The sequence below is a fragment of the Cajanus cajan genome, chromosome 6 (genome assembly GCF_000230855.2).
Source record: "Cajanus cajan strain Asha chromosome 6, NIPB_CcT2T_4, whole genome shotgun sequence".
Classification (NCBI taxonomy): domain Eukaryota; kingdom Viridiplantae; phylum Streptophyta; class Magnoliopsida; order Fabales; family Fabaceae; genus Cajanus; species Cajanus cajan.
Genome location: NC_138522.1, coordinates 10,677,485 through 10,696,471, shown reverse-complemented (window position 1 = coordinate 10,696,471; position 18,987 = coordinate 10,677,485). Strand labels below are relative to the sequence as shown.

Here is an 18,987-nt window from a genome sequence, read left to right as displayed (position 1 = left end):
CAGAATATGTGACAACAATTCTACTATTCAATTGTCCAAGAATCCTGTCTTCCATGGGAGGAGTAAACATATTGTAGTGAGATTTCATTTTCTTAGAGATTTAGTAAAAGATCAAGTTAGTTTATCTTATTTATTGTGGCTCTGAAGAACAATTAGCTGACATAATGACCAAAGCATTAAAGCTTGAGCAATTTGAAAGATTTCGCCGCATGCTTGGAGTTGTGGAAATCAATGAAGTAAGCTAAAATGAAGCACTACATATAGCTTAAGGGAGGAAATGTTAGTTAGTTAGTTTTTAAGATTTTTAATGTTTTAAATAAATCTCCTATTTTATAGGGAGTCTTTATTCACTTGCGGGATTTTTTCCTATATTGGTACCATTTTTCATTGTATATTTGTAACTGTCATGCATTATGTAGTAGTTTAGTTTTTGTGTAAAGGCTTATATAAGCCTCACGTTTTTCTTTGAATAAAATACATTCTCTCAGATTAATTATTTGTACGAACATACCTTGATCTCAACATATTTATCCTTAATTTTATCAAGTATGCTCATTCTTATTAAGAGATCCTGTGATATGTGCACCTTTTTTGTATTTTTTTTTGTGCTAACCTTTTTTTTATATTGATGACGTGTCTTTCTATAACCAGAATACCTTAGATTTGCATTAGTGTTGATTATCATAGTCGAAGAATAATTAGTCGTTAGAACTGGTGGCTATTTAACATTCAAGGGACATCATATATAGTTCAATATATAATAATAAGAATCAGGGAATGGATGATTGTAGCTAATATCAATCATGAAATGATTGTAGAATACATTTTCTTTTTTCATTTTAGATGGTAACATGTTATTGTTAATGAATATTTTTGTACAGTTAAAACTTAGAGTTAAATGTCAAGACATATTTGATTTGAACTTTTGAATGTTAATTTTATATCTAAATGAATATTGAAGAGATTTTATAATTTTGTTATCAACAATCTTATAGTGTTGGGATATAAATAAGTCTCATATCGATAAAATAAGAGAAAAAATAATAATTTATAAAGTACACACATACTCCAATGTTAGAGAGGCCTTTTGAGTAGTGACCAAAAGCAAAATCGTGAGAACTTAGTCCAAAGCGAACAATATCTCATCATTGTGAAGTTGTGTATGAAATAATCTTTATACAAATAACCCTTATAAAATATTTCCTTAAACAAATAGTGTTATCAGAGCCGCAAGATTAGATGGGGTAACAAACCCTCTGTTGCATGAAAGGTTAGATCCCTTGTTTGAGGGGAGAATTGTTAGGATACAAACAAGTCACACATCGATAAAATAAGAGAAAAAATAACAATTTATAAAGCACACACATTCGATAAAATAAGAGAACACATACTCCAATGTGCCTTTTGGGTAATGACCAAAAGCAAAATCGTGAGCGATTAGGCCCAAAGCGGACAATATTTCATCATTGTGGAGTATTTTTGTGTAATAACTATTCTTACCGGAGATTGGTCGTGAGGGACGATCTGTTAGGCAAGATTGGTGAGCCTTCCTTGTTGGGTACGTCGGTTGCTCCGAAGTAGGGGTGGTACTTGCAAAAGAGACTTCGATGCTAAAGTTAGTCTTTGATAATGTAATCGTCTCATATATATAGTGCACGTACCTTGATGTGAATTAGGATTTTCCTCCTAGGCGAGGGTAGTTGACTTGGGCCTGAGGTTGACCTCGACCCGATAGATAGTGGGCCTTTGCTCTGGCCAATGTCGTGTGGTGTATATCCGATGTCATTTAGTGTTTCAGTGCCGAGCTCAAGCTCGGCATCTCGATATGGACAGTACACTAGCCCCCCGAGATCTGAAGACCTCGGGTCGAGGAGTTAATACCGAGTTTGGTGAGGGGTCGCGACTCTTCGCCTCTGCCCCTTGGGAAAAACGCCATGTGTCATAAAGTGTCGCCTCGTTTCCCGAAACTCATGGGCGGCGTGTAATGAAGGGTGGCGGTTTATAATGATGGGGTGCACCCTGTCATTATGAGCTCCATTTAATGCCTTTTCCCTTTTGTCGTTTTCCATTTTTCAAAATACTTGGCCTCTCTCTTTCCTCGCGCACTTGCGCTCTCACACATTTAGCTTCCTACTCACGCCCATTTTTCGCTCTACGTCTTCTTCTCTCTGTTCCCTGTTCCATCGCCTTTCTTGGTAATCGTCGTCGCTGTTATGTTATTATTCAAGGAGTACCAGGTACTTCTCCTTCACCGTTCCCCTCTTCCCTTTCTATTAGTGTCGTCGTCGTTTCCCTCTTCCTTTTCTGTTAGTGTCGTTGAGAGTAATGGTCGGTGAGGGTGGTCAAGGTTCGATTCCTCCCAAGGGTGCCGCTAGGCAGGCTAAGGGGAAGGGTAAGGCGAAAGCGGTCGTCGCCGATGACGATCCTAAGAAGAAGAGGGGGGGTAATAACCCCAAGGATTCGCACCCTGCCATCTCCGCCCCTGGGTATGAGTGGGTTAGAGGGGATGTTGGAGAGTTTGAGAGCGGGTTTAGGTCTTTTCTTCATGTGGATGCGATGTGGAAATCGTTGAGAATTTGTAAGCCGACCATTTCCAAGCTTATCCGGGTTGAGCCCTGCCAACCCGGTGAGCGCGTGTACATGGGGGGTACTCCAAGTACCCCCTTCTTCTACATGTATCAGTGTTTTTTTAGGGATCTCGGTATGTGTTTACCATTCACCGAGTTCGAGTGTGCTTTTTTGAATTTTTTCAACGTGGCCCCCTGCCAATTGCACCCCAATAGTTGGGGTTTTTTGAGGGCTTTTCAAGTTTTGTGCTCGGTCCTGGGGATAAGCGTCTCGTTGCCCGTTTTCCTACATTTTTACCAACTCAAATTGGGCAAACCTCCCCTGGGTTGGGTGTCTCTTAGTGGGACTAAGGTTGGGGGTTGTTCCAGCTTTATTCCCAGTCGTATAAGAACTTTAAGAAGGAGTTCTTCCGAGTTTGACCTGTTGAGGCCTACCCGCGGGTCGACGAAGTCTGTCACTTCGGTGGGGAGCCGAGGTTTCCCTTTTTCTGGTAGCAGAATCCGATCAATTTTAATGGGTCGAGCAACCTTCAACTGTCGGATTCCGATAATACTTCCATCACCAACTTGGTCGCGCTTCCTCGCCCCTTGGACAGCAAGCTCGTCCTCTCGCTTGCTAACTTGGCGAATAAGGAGAGGAGTTTGGAGAGTGAGTACCTTGTCATTTTAGTTATTAGGTTCGTTGTGTCCTTGTTCACTTTTTGATGTGTTGTGTTTTTTGTGTTTGCAAGTCTGATAGGGAAAAGCAAATGGCGCGAGCTGAAGGCGTGCTACAACACGGAAGAGCTCGAGGTGCCTGAGCCCGGCGAGGAGGAGGTTGCTCCATTAGAGACTCGCTGAAAAAGGAAAAGGTATGAGAAGAGGGTCGGCGAGACCTCGGGCCCTCCCATTCTCGAAGAAGTGACTTCGAGGGCCACCGACGCCGACCAGATCGATTTAACCGAGAGTCCTCCGCCTGAGGGGTCGCTAAGGGTGCCCGCGGTAGAGGTCACGCCTGAGAAACAGGTTTGTGCCCTTGCCTTATGATGTTCTTTTTGCACTGTGTATTGTTCCTTCTTGGTAACTTAGAGGTGTTTCCCCCTTTGAATTTTTTCATAGGTGGGTTCCATGCCTTCCTCCGTCGAAGCCCGCGGGAAGGGGCCGAGTTCTGAGGTGCCAACGCCGACTCCTCCTGCTGCTGCGCCTCCTCATCCTGGTGCTTCGAGCTCGAAGTGTATCGTTCAATGCTTCAATGTCAGCCGTCCAATGGCAAGGCTGGATCATGTGAGTGTGCCTCTAGATGTAACGTCGTTGTGGAGTTCCAATATGACTGCGGAGGCATTTTTTAAGGAGGACCCAGCCTTTGTTGCTGACAAGGCGATGATAGAGAAAGTTGGTCCGATGGAAGGCTTAAATTCCGTATAGGTCTTTATTGATGGAATAACACTAAGGCCAAGAAGTCCAAGAGGTGATGTATTGAAGGAAGCAAAAGGAATGGGTTAGTGTTGAAAAATCATAGGAGGAGTGAGGCCACTTTTGGACCTTAGCTCCTAAGTTTTTATTAGCATAGCATTTATTTTTATTCATATTTTGCCCTTGTCTTTGATTTCCTATTTTACCCTTGTATCTTGGGGTATTTTAGTCTTATAATTTATTTTACTTGTATTTCCCATTTTACCCTTGTATTTTGGGGTATCTTAGTCATATGATTTATTTTCTTTTGTATTTCCTATGTTACCTTTGTATTATGGGGTGTTTTAGATCATAGGATTTTATTTTTGGGCTAAGGTATTTGATTAGGGTGGGATAAAAGCTAGATGCATTTTTGGTGGTGTTTGGACCTATTTTTGGACTTGGAAAGGCTTAGGCCCAAGTGGAGAGCATTAGGTTGCATGGTCTTATCATGCACCTAGATGTAGCCTAACCAAACCCAAAGATTCCATCCTTGGCCACCAAGTTGCATCTATAGGGTTAATTTGGGTTTCATTTGGTGTGCATTTGGCATTGTGAATTTTGGCCATGCAACCCTAAATGCAACCCTAGATGTCTCCCACTCCTATAAATACCCTAGGCACCACACCTTGTAAATACTTTGGATATTGCATATAAAGAGAGCCTTTTGTGCCTTTATATCTTTTCTTAGTCACCCTTGGCTAATTCGGCCACCTCCCTCCCATCTCCACCTTGAGAGAAACAACCCTAGAAGTGGCTTTCATCATCATGAAGTGAGCCAACCCTAGAGTACCCTTCTCAAGCATTTCTTCAAACACCTTCTACCCAACCTCCATTTTCATCCATTCCATCATCATCCACCCTAAAACCTTGTACCACCTTTGAAGAACTTGATCCTTGGAGAAGGCGTCCTATTCTTTGTTGATCATCTCAAGTTCATGCAAGCTAGGATGCCATCATGTGGTATCTAGAGCCTTGGTTCTTCAAGGGTAACTTTTCCATCTTTGGTATTTTCGGTCATGTCATTTGTGTCTCCTTGAATGTCTAAATTTTTGTGCGTGATTGAGTCATCATCTTGTCATATGTCATGATTCTTATTCCTCCTTTTCATGTATTGATTCATGCCTCATCATTCTTGTGAATCATCTTGGTGCTTTAGGCTTCCTTGCTAGGGTTCCTACCATTTTTTCTTTAAAATTGAGTTGCTGGAAATTTTTGGGCTGCATGATATAATGATGTTTTTCATTTTATAATCCATATGGTTTTGTCGTAAGCTTGTTTCCTTTGAACTATCTTGAAAGAAATTCCAAGTTTTTATGTTTAGCCTTTGAAATGAACAAAAAATGACATGCATGCCACTTGTTTGATAAAATGGTCGTGAGTCCTTGATGTGCTTTAGAGAGTCAATCATGCATGCTAATTAGTTCTAGCATGTTCTACATTCCTAAAATATCATGTGTGATTAATTTCTTTGCACATACTTGCTTTAAAATTTTCGGCCACTTTGTGTATTCCTTGATGCACTTAACATGCCTATGTATTGTTTGATGTTTTGAGTATGAAAATGCCTTTTATGTGCAAGTTCTTTTTGTTGGACTTTGCACATTAAAAACCTTAAGAATACACTCAAAACTTGTCTCTTTAAGCCATTGTAAGTTGCTAAAAAGATACTTCAAGGACTTACTCATCAAACTAACAAACACAAGTGTAAAACCCAAGCAAAGGAGAACTATAAAATTTAAAAAAAAAAAGAGTATTGGCTGGACTTTTGGACCTCAAAACCGTGACCTAGTCAAGTGTCAAAAGAAACAAAATCAAAAGAATCAAAGACAAAAGAAAAAGGGAACCTTTGCTAGACTTGTGGAGTTTGGACCCAAAATTTTCATACCTTGGCACTTGGAGTTAATCTTAGACCATTGGACAATGCTTATTTACCTTATGAGACATTTAATAAAACACCTTAAGTGCATTATTTTCTTTTAAGCCTATTTGTTGAATTCTATTATAGTGTCATTCTAGGACTTACTCTTTTGTGTGCTTGCCTTTTGTTAATGTGCCTTAATTTTAGTTTTTGAGTCTTTCTTTCTACTCTTAAGTTTGTCTCAACAAATCGACTTGAGTTTAGCCTTTTTAATTGTGCCTTTTTAGTTTTCTTCCTTGGCCTCTTGTACTCTTGGGTTGTGTTCTTCTTGACCTAGGTGAGGAAAGCTTCTAAACACCACACACTTTCTTGGTGGATTGAGTGGAGGGGCTGTCCGATTTAAGTTCAAGGAACTTTGGAGGATCACACTAAATCAAAGAGTGCAAACACACCATTGAAAGGCTAACATTCGGTGTTCATTATGAAGGGGTGGAGATTTGAAGACTTGGAGATTCAACAATTTCTTTTTCTTACTTGTTTCTTTCTTGTTTTATTTTTGGCCTTCTTGTATTTGGCCTTTGCTTTCTTCCATTTTGGGTTGTAATTGGCCATTTTAAACCTCTTCATTTTTTGGTAGTAATTTCATGTAGTTTGAAGGTGATTTGAAAACCTTCACCTAGGAATCCGACTAGCATATGTTTTAAGTGCTTTCCTTTGCATGCTTTATAGCTTTTGTAGTATAATTGCCTAGGTCTTTACTTTGTCTATTTGTTTCATCTAGAAGGCTTCAATTTGCTTACTAGGGGGCCGTGCACACCACACACCTTTTTCTTGTGCAAAAAAAAATTGTTTTGTGAGAAATGTGTGAAAAGGCTTAGTGATTCTTACTTGAAAAGGATTTTCTAAGAGACTGAGCGAGCCGTCTTGGTGGAGCATAAGAGATGATTTTCTAAGGCGGCTCGCTAGGCCTGAGTAATTGCTCCCGGGGTGGACTTCTTTTTGATGCACATTGACAAAGATGTGTTAAATGGGAAGCTGGTGAATGAGGACGACCTTTCGGAGAGCTCGAGCGAAAATACCGCCACTTAGGCTGGCATATATAATAACTTAGTTTATTTGGTTTGTTTTGGATGTTGCGTGGAACTTATTATTTTTGTTGAATGAATGAAGTTGTTGTGTATATATATATATATATATATATATATATATATATATATATATATATATATATATATATATATATATATATGTTGCTTTTCTCACTGTTATTTGAAAGCGAGTAAGGTGTTGAAGGTGTAGTCTTGACCTTTAGTTTTCGTCGTGGCCCGTGTTTGGCCTTAAGGTTCAAACTTGACCATTAACATAATCTGCGCAAAGGTCCGAATTTGACCTTGATTTAATAATCATGCCAAGGTTCGAATTCGACCTTGGCTTAATATGAATCGTGCCAAGGTTTGAATTTGACCTTGGCTTAATATGAATCGTGCCAAGCCAAATTTCGCATTCGACCTTCGCTTAATATGAATCGTGCCAAGGTTCGAATTCGACCTTGGCTTAATATGAATCGTGCCAAGGTTCAAATTCGACCTTGGCTTAATATGAAATCGTGCCAAGATTCGAATTCGACCTTGACTTATTATGAAATCGTGCCAAGGTTCGAATTCGACCTAGGCTTAATATGAATCGTGCCAAGGTTCGAATTCGACCTTGGCTTAATGTAAATCATGCCAAACAGCGTGGAATTGGGGAAATATGAGAAACGTGAGTCATTTTTATTGATATTGTAGGTGTGCCTTGTTAAAAGCCCTCTCAGCCAAAACCCATTTTTCTATTTTTTGGGACAAAAGACTGAGTAGGGAAAAGAGTGAAGCAACCCATTTATACAATTTAGCTAAAATAAAACTTGAGATGAGTGGCATTCCAAGTTCTCGGGATGGTCTTGCCGCTGAGCTCCTCTAGTCGGTATGCTCCGTTTTCTAAGTCTTCAGTGACTCAGAACGGGCCATCCCAATTGGGTGCGAGTTTCCCTTCTGATGGGTCTCTCCTTGCTTTGCCTTGCAGTCTCCACACTAGGTCGCCTACCCGGAAAGAGCGAGGTCGGACTCGCGTGTTGTACCTTCTAGAGGCTTGAAGTTTGCAAGCTTCTTCGTGAATCCGAGCCTCCTCTCTAAGTTCGTCTATCAGGTCAAGGTTGATCTTTGTTTCTTGAGCGTTTTGCTCACTGTCAAAGGTGTGACGCCGATGAGACGTCTCGTCGACCTCTACTAGGATCATGGCATCGGCCTCGTAGGTCATCCTGTAAGGAGTTTCTTGAGTCGTGGATTGGGGGTGCAATGATATGCCCAGAGAATGCTGGGGAGCTCGTCAACCCACTATCCTTTGGCACTTCCTAGTCGTTTTTTGAGCTCCCAGAGTATGACCTTGTTTGCAGCTTTGACTTGGCCGTTGGTTTGGGGATGTTCCACCGAGGTGGGAAGGTGTTTGATACCGAGCTCTCAGAGGAAGCTCTCGAAGCTCTGTGCGATGAACTGCCTGTCGTTATCGGTAACGAGGGAGTGTGGGATACCGAACCTGCAAATGATGTTCTTCCATGTGAACTTTTGCACGTTCTCGGGGGTGATTCTCGTAAGTGGGCAGGCCTCGATCCACTTGGTGAAATAGTCGACTGCCACAAGGAGGAATTTGAGTTGACCTTTCACGGGGGGAAACGGTCCGAGGATGTCCATTACCCACTGGGCAAAGGGCCATGGGGATGTCATTTTGTGGAGGGCTTTGGGTGGTTGCTGATGTGTGTTACCAAACTACTGACATTCTTTGCACCTTTGTACGTAATCTCTGCAATTTGATTTCAGTGTGGGCCAGTAGTATCCAGCTCGGAGCACCCTGGTTGCCATCGAGCGTGCTCCAGAGTGCATACCGCATATTCCTCGATGGATCTCCTCGATGACGTAGGTGGCTTGGGACTTTATTAGGAATTTTAGCAGGGGAGCCGAGATTCCTCGTTTGAATAGTTCGTCCCCGATGACGACAAATTTGGATGACCTTACCCTCATCTTCCGAGCTTCATCTTTGTCTTCGGGTAGAGTTCCCTCCTTTAAGTAGCTCCATATATGTTTCATCCAGCCTTTGTCCTCGGTATCATTGGTATTGACGACTTTATCATCTAAACTGGGAGAGTTGAGGGTCTCTTGGATGATGGTCTGATGTTGCCCAGGGCGCTTTGTGCTGGCGAGCTTGGACAGGAGGTTGGCCTTGACATTCTGCTCTTGGGGTACATTTTACTCTTGGGGTACATGATGTATGGTGAACTCTTCAAAGAATGAGATCCGCTGGGATGCTGCATGAAAGTACCTTTGTAGTAGGGCGTCCTTGGTCTAGTACGTCTCACTAAGTTGTTCTACCATGATTTTTGAGTCATTGTTGCAACTCACCCTTTATGCTCCGAGGTCGTGAGCCAACCTCAGTCCTGCTAGTAATGCTTCGTATTTCGCTTGGTTATTAGTGATTTTGAACCCGAATTTAAGAGATTGCTCTATGGTGACATTGTTGGGTCCTTCTAAAATGATACCTGCACCACCACCAATAATGTCGGAAGATCCATCAACATATAGAGTCCATACCTGCTTTTCTTCTGCTAAGGTTGGGGTGAGTTCGGCCACAAAATCTACTAGGCATTGGGCCTTCAAAGGGCCTCGATTTTCATATCGGATGCTGAACTCGGATAGCTCTACGGACCATGCAATCATGCGTCCTGCGAGTTTTGGCTTTCTCAATATTTGCTTGATTGGGTAGTCCGTTTTGACGACGATTTGGTGGCTTTGGAAATAGGGCCGAAGGCGTCGGGCCGAGGTGACCAATGCTAAGGCCAGCTTCTCGATCGTTTGGTACCTTTTCTGTGCGTCTTGAAGAACTCGGCTAATGTAGTATACAGGAGTTTGGTTCTTGTTACGCTTTTGCACCATCATCGCGCTAATTGCACTTTTGTCAACTGCCAAGTACAGGAGGAGGTCAGAATGATGATCCGGCCTCTGTAGGACTGGTGGGGTGGCGAGGAAAGTTTTGAAGCTTTTGAAAACTTCTTCACATTGGTCAGTCCACTCAAAATTTATTGGCTTGCGAAGTAGGGTAAAGATAGGTCCTGCTTTCTCTGGCAATCTGGGAATGAAACGAGAAAGAGAGACTAACCTTCCTGCCAATCGTTGGACATCCTTGACATTATGGGGGCTATGCATCTATATGATGGCCTTGCACTTTTTCGGGTTGGCTTCAATACCCCTATGGGTGATCATGAAACCGAGGAACTTGCCTCCCTAGACTCCGAAGATGCACTTTTCAGGGTTTAAGCATATCTTGTGCTTCCGTATTTGGTTAAATACTTCGGCTAGGTCAGCAACATGGGCGTCGACAGATGTGGTCTTCACGACCATGTCGTCCACGTAGACTTCCATGTTTCATCCGATCTACCGGTGGAAGACTTTGTCCATCAGCCTTTGATAAGTAGCTCCCACATTTTTGAGGCCGAACGACATCACGCGATAGCAGAAGTTGGTGTGGTCGGTGATGAACGACGTGTGCACCTCGTCTGGTGGGTACATCATGATCTGATTGTAACCGGAGTAAGTGTCCAGAAAGCTATGGAGGGCGTGACCGGATGCTCCATCAACCAACCTGTCAATGCTTTGTAGGGGGTAGGCATCTTTAGGGCAAGCCTTGTTCAGGTCAGTGTATTCAACGCACATACGCCACTTCCCTGAGTTCTTTTTAACAAGCACCACATTGGCTAGCCACGTAGTGTATCGGACTTCTCGGATGAATCCTGCTTTTATTAGCTTTAGTGTTTTAGCTATGATGGCTTCTCGTCTCACACCACCAACCTTTCATTTCCTCTGAGCCACCGGTTTTGCCTCTTTGTGGATTGTCAATCTATGACAGATAAGGTTAGGGTCTATACCTGGCATGTCGACGCTGGACCATGCAAAGAGGTCGGCGTTTTTGGAAATTTCGGCTACAAGTTGTTGCCGCAACTCCGTGCTCAAATGTTGGCTTATCTTGGTGCATTGGCCAGGAAGTTTTTTGATTTGCAGATCGACAAGCTCGTCAATTAGACTCGGTCGGTTGTCATGAGATTCCGACCTCAGGTCTAGGTTAGTGATGTCATCCTCAATGATGTGAGTGATAGTAAGGGAGTTATCTCGGCGTTGCTCCTCTGCTGGGGATGATGCCTTTAAGCTTTCAGCATAGCATTGCCGAGCTATTCTTTGGTTTGCCTTAACCGAAATTATCTGGCCATTACCCCCCGAAAACTTCATCGTCAGATGTGGGGTAGACACCACAGCTCCGAGTTGGTTTAAAGTCGGCCTTCCTATGATGATGTTGTATGACGTGTTAGCATCGACAAGGAGGTATTTGACCATGGTTCTTTTTGAGTTGGGAGGCGTCCCAAAGGTTGTTAGCAGCTCTATGTATCCCCGAGTGTGAACTCGTTCTCCTACAAAACTGACTAGGGATTCTGTGTGAGGTTGAATAAGGGAATGAAGGATGTCTAACCTTAGGAATGTCAGCCAGTATAAGACGTCAACTGAGCTTCCCTGGTCGATTAGTGTCTGTGGACCTCCTAGTTAGCTACCTCCATCGCAATGACCATGGGGTCGTCTTGGTTGGGACAGACACCGACATAGTCGTCGTTTGTGAAAGTGATGGGCGGCGTGTTGCATTTGGGAGCCGAGGCTTCTGCATGGACGTTGTTGATGCTTCGCAAGTGTCTCCTACGCACCGAGCTGCTTGAGCCACCTCCTACAAATCCTCCTGCAATTGTATTGATGACCCCCCGCAAGGGAGTCGTACCCGTGTCTTGGCTTACCTCGGCCTGCACTGCACCACTGATGTTTTGTTGAGATCCGGATGGTTGGTATGCCTGAGTGCCGGAGCCTCGGCCACGTCCCCGTCCTCGTCCAAGGTAGCCTCCCCTGTGAGATTGGGACCGTTGGACGTATTGTCCGAGATGTCCCCCTTGGACGAGTTCCTCGATGCGGTCCCTGAGTGTGCGACATTCTTCGGTTGTGTGACCATAGTTTCTATGGTATCGGCAATCTTTGGATATGTCCGCGCTATTGGGGTTGTGCCCGGGTGGAGGCAGGGTAATGAGGTTGGTGTTACTGGCCTCCTCTAATATGTGTACTCGGGGTGCGTTCAAAGGGGTGTAGAAGCCGTACTTTTCGCCTTTGTTCAGTCTAGTCTTTTTGAATTGACTATCGTTGGAGACCAGCATCTTGTCCTTATGGCCGTGGTCTGGCTTCCCTTGCGATTTCCCACAGAGTTGGTCACGGAATGCTGTGTGCTCTTCCATCTAAATGTACCTGGCAGCTCGGGCACGAAGTTCGTCCATGTCTGAGGGAGGTCGTCAACAAAGGCTATCGACGAAAGGACCTGGCTTGAGTGCCATGAGCATGGCGTGTAGGGCAACCTCGGGGTTCAGGTTGCAGATTTTAGCGGAGATGCTGGCAAATCGCTCCATGAATTTTCTCAGTGGTTCGTTGTCGCCCTGTCTAAGGCTGGCCAGGGCAGTGGACGTGATGTGATGTGGTCGACTCGTTGCGTACTGCGCCGTGAATCGCCTCACCAAAGTATCGAAGCTATCGACCGGTCTCGCTGGCAATTGAGTATACCAGGCGAGTGCCGATCCCTTGAGCGAGGTTGGAAAAACCCTACACAGAATAGCATCATTATTAGTGTATAGGTTCACCTGTGTGACGTACAGATCGACGTGCTCATCTGGGTTGGTGGTGCCATCATAGCGGTCAATGTTGAGGGGCTTCCATCCAAGGGGAGAGGTGTCTCCATGATGCCGTCGACGAAGGGGTGATGGCGGATGCTCGCCCTGTGTCTTGGAGCCTGGGTCGGTGCGTTGCTGACCTCATGGTCTGATCTATACGTCGGTACATGTGACCGATGTGCGATAGACCTATGGGTCGTCGCCTTGGGCACAGTCGGTGGCGGGGAAATCGAGTGTCCTTCTTCCTCGTTTTGGTTGCTTGGTTGAGGGGGCTGATCTGGGGGGTGCTGAGGAAGCTGGGCACGGATGCGCTCGTTCTCAGCTCGTAGCGCGGCTAGGTCAGCTTCGTGCTGGGCGCGCATGTTCTCCAGGTTAGTGGTGTGTTGTTGTCACATTTGATCGACTTGCTCGATCAGGCGTCTCAATGTCGCTTCTCCTTCCATTCTTGCTGCGTGATCTTGTTTGTCTGTTGCTCGTCTACTATAGCTTCAGGTGAAAACCATAAGCGTTGCCGATAAGAGGCTTCTTAATCGGCCCCACAATGGGCGCCAAATGTTCTTATCGGAGATCGGTCGTGAGGGACGATCTATTGGGCAAGATTTGTGAGCCTTCCTTGCTGGGTACGTCGGCTGCTCCGAAGTGGGGGTGGTACCTGCAAAAGAGACTTAGATGCTAAAGTTAGTCTTTGATATTGTAATCGTCTCATATATATAGTGCACGTACCTTGATGTGAATTAGGGTTTTCCTCCTAGGCAAGGGTAACGTTGAATTGGGCTTGAGGTTGACCTCGGCCCGGTAGATAGTGACTTTTGCTTTTGCCGATGTCGTGTGGCGTATATCCGATGTCATTTAGTGTTTCAGTGCCGAGCTCAAGCTTGGCATCTCGATACGGACAGTACAATAACCTTATAAAAATAACACTTATAAAAATATTTCATCAAACAAATACCATAAAATAACCCTAACATATAGTTCTAAAAAAAATATATAACAAGCACGATGAGAAAAAGATGAAAGTGGAAGCGTACACTCTGGTATTTGTTTGCGCAATTTTTATTGATTAAAATTTATGTAGGTCCTGTGAGAAAAAAAAATCATGTAAGGTTTGAGTATAAAGGTCTGTCATATTTCTCATTTAGTATGCTATATTTCCAAGCTTATAGAATCCACATAAATTTCAAATAATAACAGTGTATTTGAAATATATTTCTACTGCTATCTCTAACAAGAGATTTTTCTATAGTTTTTTAGAATAACAACCGGTTCTTATTTTTTATATTAAAAAATTCTGATGTAGATGACACGTGTAAAAATTACTGTTATAAAAAAATCAGATTTTATTAATAAAAAATATTTTTATTATTTTCACTTAAATGATTCGAGAGACTAATCAACCAGCCTAATAAAAATATTAAAAAAAATGTATTGTCCATTTAAAATTTACATAAAGAGAATTAAGGACTCAAGCTAAAATTTTTTTATTAGAGTTAAAATAAAATAAACCTTTAAATTTTAAGTGATATTAATAGACTCAAAAAATAAATTAAGAATAAAAATAAATTATATCGCATAGAATATAAAGCAAATATAGATGATGACAGGCAGAGCTGACTTGCGTGAAGACACTCACAAGGGAATGGTTGGCACGCGCTTTAATGACCACATCGTAAGCTTTGGAATGCTTCACTGTGGAAGCCACGCGATTTTTTCATTTATTCCTAATATTAATTATTCATTCATGACCAAAATGTTAAGACTTTAGTAATCCTCTCTTATTTCTGCCTTTTTCTTTAATCCCATTTCATTGTTTAAAAGTGGGAAACGATTTGCTATAAAAAAAGAAAAAAAAAATAAAAAATAGCCCCACAGAAAAATGTAAAATCATAAGAGAAATTTTACGATACCCACTATAATTGTGGGATACCGGAACAGTCATTTTATTTATTTATTTATTTTTATTTATTTATTTATTTTTATTGTAATTATTTGTTTTATTTTTATTTTAATTTAATATTTTTAATAATTTATTTGTATAAATTTTTTTCTATATTTTTATATTATTTTTATATTTTTTAATTTATATCTTAATGTAGTATCTATTATAATTAAAAAGTTTAATATTAATATTTTGTTAATATTTTTTAATTTTTCTTTGGTGATAATTTTTTAAATTTATAGCATAAATTAGTTTTTCAGTTGTATTATTTTTTTTTTATTTTAATGTTTTTATAATATTATTATGATTTTTTGTTTTTAATTTTTTAATTTTATCATATATAAACAAAATTTATTATAAAAATTGACTTTTTAATTATTTTTTTTAATTATTCTTTTTGATTGATTCATTTTATACATATTTTTAATCTAAATTTTTTTATTTTAAACTTATTTTATAAAATTTATTTATTCACATAATTTAATATACCAAAATTCTTCAGTTTCCATGGGTACCATAGCAATTTTCAAATCATAATCATTAAAAAAAGACTTTAAATTTTTATAAAAACATGCCAATTAAAAAACTAAAAGTCTAACTTTATCTTTTTAAAAGGTTTCTAAAGTTGATATAAACTATCATAAAATAACTTATTGCACATATAATAATAAAAATAGTTAGAGAAAGAAAATGACGTGTGAATTTCAATGGTGTGGTGGAAGGTAGCAAAAGATCAGCATGAGGTAGCCACGTGCCTTGCTGTGAATGGTGACCTTCCGCCACACTCGCCGTCTTACAAACCGAAAGTGTTTCTCATTTGTAGGTAGTGAAATTCGTCTTTAACAATTGCAAGTAGTTCAGCAAAAAGCTTCTTTGAGATATGGGGTCGAAGACTCTTCCTCATGTAGATGAGAAGGTCAACACGTCACAAGAAACATCAAGAAAGAGGTTTGATATATCCATTGCTCTTGATAACTTCATGGACAAACCTTTGACATGTTTGGATTGTTGTAGTTAGTAGCTTGACATGTTTGGATTGTTGAAAGAGAATGAAAAGGAGGAAATTAAATATAATTATATTATGTCAATTGTTTAGATGGGTAAAATGAAGATGAAATATAAAAGATACTAATGAAATATAGTTGAAGAAACGTGATGGAGTGAGAATTTTGTTTCCTTTGATCATAGCATGTCCAAAATTTATGGGAATAATAGCTTTAATGTCTGCATGCACTTTCTGTATGGTGGATGTTCTGTGCAGGTCTTATCCCAGTAAAAAGAAAGTCCCCAAGAGAGTTCACAAGGCTGAAAGAGAGAAAATGAAGCGTGAACATTTGAATGAACTCTTTCTTGGTCTTGCCGATGCACTTGGTAACTTGATCTTATGCCACATCGCAAATTTTAGTTATGATTATGACTTATGTTTAGTTTGAACCTTGACAGTCACTTTGTTCTCTCCATTAAACATTTTGATTATGTTTGGATTTTACGTTATAGCTAGATCAAGTCACCTTTGACATGTTGCAAGATCTAATATTAATGTTGCTTTGTTCCTTTTTCTTTGGGGAAGGGGTAACAGACCTTAATGAACAGAGCAATGGAAAAGCTTCTACATTGAATGAAGCTATCAGATTGTCGAAATACTTGCTCGGTCAAATCGAGTCCCTAAAAAAGGATAATGCATCTCTGATATCTGAAACTCATTATGTAAGGCCTTGACAAACTTTTCCTTGTGTAATATTTATGAGGAGAATACTCATTTCCTTGAAACTCATTTTTACCCTGTGGAGAATACTAGCATGTGTTAATATTTACGTATCCATAACTATTTTTATCATTACCCCTTGATATCCTTTCTTTTTAAGCAAATAGTGAATATATTGTTTCAGAAAGTTAATATCATTTCATCAAACATTGGAAACTATATTTCATGAGTTCATGCAAGATTAACAGTATCTTCATTGTGCAGGTGACTATGGAGAAGAATGAGGTGGTGGAGGAGAATTTTGCTCTAAAATCTCAAATTGAGAAGCTTAAAGATGAGATAAAAGCAAGAGTAGCCCAATCTAGAGCTGACTTGAATGTATCTCCTCACATGGAACTTGAGCAACTAGAAAAGACAACAAAGTTTTCAGGAGAGAGTTTCCAATTGTCTACCATAGAACCTACATTGCAACAAGGGCATGCAGTTTTGGTTGTCCCCTTAAGTCATGATCACCAAAATGCTTTATCAGCTCATAATGTTGCTGAGTTGACCCCAAAATCCACCTCCACTATCAGTAAACCGCATGCCAGGTATCCCACCCCAATGGATTCATGGCCATTAGAACTGCTTGCTAAGCAACCAACTTCAAGTTAATAATATGCTAATGTGTAAGGTTACAGGAATGGATATTCTCATTTGTCTTGTTCAAATCTTGAAGTCTAACGCATCAAATATGGAAATGTTTTGTATATTCTTCTTCCTCCTACAGAAATTTGGAATTTGGGTAATAGAAAAGAAGTACAAATATTTTTTTGTGTTTTTCTTCCTCTTCTTTTTATTTTTTCAATTTAAAAGGTGTGAATGAATTGGCTACTTTGCTTTTGGAGGGACCAGCTGAAACTATGTTCGATATTTTTATTTTAACAATATTCTACGAGTCAAAAGGATATACTAGTAAAGTAGTAATCATGTAAATTCTAATCATCGGATTATGCCTGGAGTTGTTTAAAAAATTGTTGATCAACATTAACTAGGTAATTATAATCAAGAACAAGAAATATAAATATAAAAATATATATAAGGTTAAACATCTTCACTTTTCCTATAAATATATGAAGGTTCGATTTTATTCCCGCATTATTAAAACATCAAATTTTGATCTTCTGTTATAAAAATGTGTCAAATTTTATCTATGTAATAAGTTATGTTAATATATTTTAATGGTAATGTTCAACCACTAAACACGTCATACTCATATGCTAATTTAATTTTAAAGGCTCAAAACTAGTGATGTTGATTGATTGTCACCGTTAGATTAACAAAATTGGTGATGCAGATAAAATTTGACACATTTAAAAAAAATACCAAAAATTGACGTTTTAAAAATGAGACTCAATAAATTTTTATTTATTTATAGAGACAAAAAAAAATGTTTAACCCAGATATATATAAATACATATCCTTCCTCATATACGTGGCGGTGGTGGTGGAGGAAGTGGTGGTGATATGGCGACGATGCGGTGGAGATGAAGGGGATAATGGTTTAAATAATGGTGATAACAAATGATAGTGATAAAAGTAACAACGATAGTGGTGGTACATGATAACTTTATTTATAATCTTTTTATCTAAATCGTCTAATTTAATCTAAAGATTGTTATTAGTTATTTTCATGTTCTCATATTAACAAGTATTCTCCTTGAGTCTCTCTCATATAAGATGGTGGTGGCGCCAGCGATGGTGGCGCCAGTGGTGGTGACAATGACAATTGCAATAACAATGATGGTGATAACAATAATAGATGGACCTATAATAGCAGTGGTACATGCTAACCAACCCGACCTTAAGTTTTTTGATGTCATGAACAAACAAACAAAAATTATGCCCTCATGTATTTATACATTGTTATTGTATTACAAATCATTCAATTCAACTCAACTTTAATTAATATTGTAACATATGTTTTTATTGTCCTTTTTAAGAAACATTTTATCATCTCACTAAAACAATAATGTATACCATATAATGTTAATGATAAGATAAATATAAACAACTATAATTCAATTCACAAGTGGCATACAATATGAGCATTATTAGTATAATGTATATATATACACATCACACCACATTGTTAACAAGAACTTCTCCATACCACCCATCCTTTCAACATGGCCAATGAATATTTTGGGTAATAAACATTTAGTCAACAGATTTGCTATTATTAATTTTGTGCCAATATTCTCAATAGATACTTTATGTTTTTTCACTTATTCTTTAACTGAAAAAAAAAAAAAAAAACTTTAAATCTATACATTTTGCTTTTTTAGAGTATTTTTCATTCCTAGAGAAAAAGACAGTTACAAAGTTATCACAATAAATCCTTAGTGGTTTAGATATACCATTAATAATACTAAATCCAGAAGTAAAGTTCTACAACCATAATGTTTGAATTGTGGCTTCAAAGCATGTCATTAACTCAACCTCTATGGTAGAAGTGGAAATAACATATTATTTTGCACTTTTCCATGATACCGCTGTCCTCTGGCCAAAAAAAGGATGTACCCAAATGTAGACTTCCTTAAGTTCATGCATCCAACAAAGTTTGAATCCAAATAGCTAACCACTTCAAGATGATCCGACTTCTTATATGTGAGCATGTAATCCTTTTTGTCTTGTAAAAACCTAAGAACTTTCTTTGCAACTTTCCAATGATTT

At 39.7% G+C, this 18,987-nt stretch overlaps 1 protein-coding gene across 2 annotated transcripts; it reads left to right on the top strand.

Annotated features, from left to right (window-relative positions):
* The first annotated feature begins 15,272 nt into the window (after positions 1 to 15,272).
* Positions 15,273 to 17,091, top strand: LOC109814545 (transcription factor bHLH47). Of its 2 annotated transcripts, none has more exons than XM_020379000.3 (4): positions 15,273 to 15,515; positions 15,829 to 15,938; positions 16,138 to 16,274; positions 16,537 to 17,091. In XM_020379000.3, exons 1-4 carry the CDS (start codon positions 15,448 to 15,450, stop codon positions 16,924 to 16,926), a joined length of 705 nt encoding a protein of 234 aa, XP_020234589.1. In that variant the 5' UTR covers positions 15,273 to 15,447; the 3' UTR covers positions 16,927 to 17,091. The 2 variants fall into 2 exon arrangements, with proteins under 2 accessions (XP_020234589.1, XP_020234590.1); XM_020379001.3 differs by having other exon boundaries at positions 15,276 to 15,515; positions 16,147 to 16,274.
* The last annotated feature ends 1,896 nt before the right edge of the window (positions 17,092 to 18,987 follow it).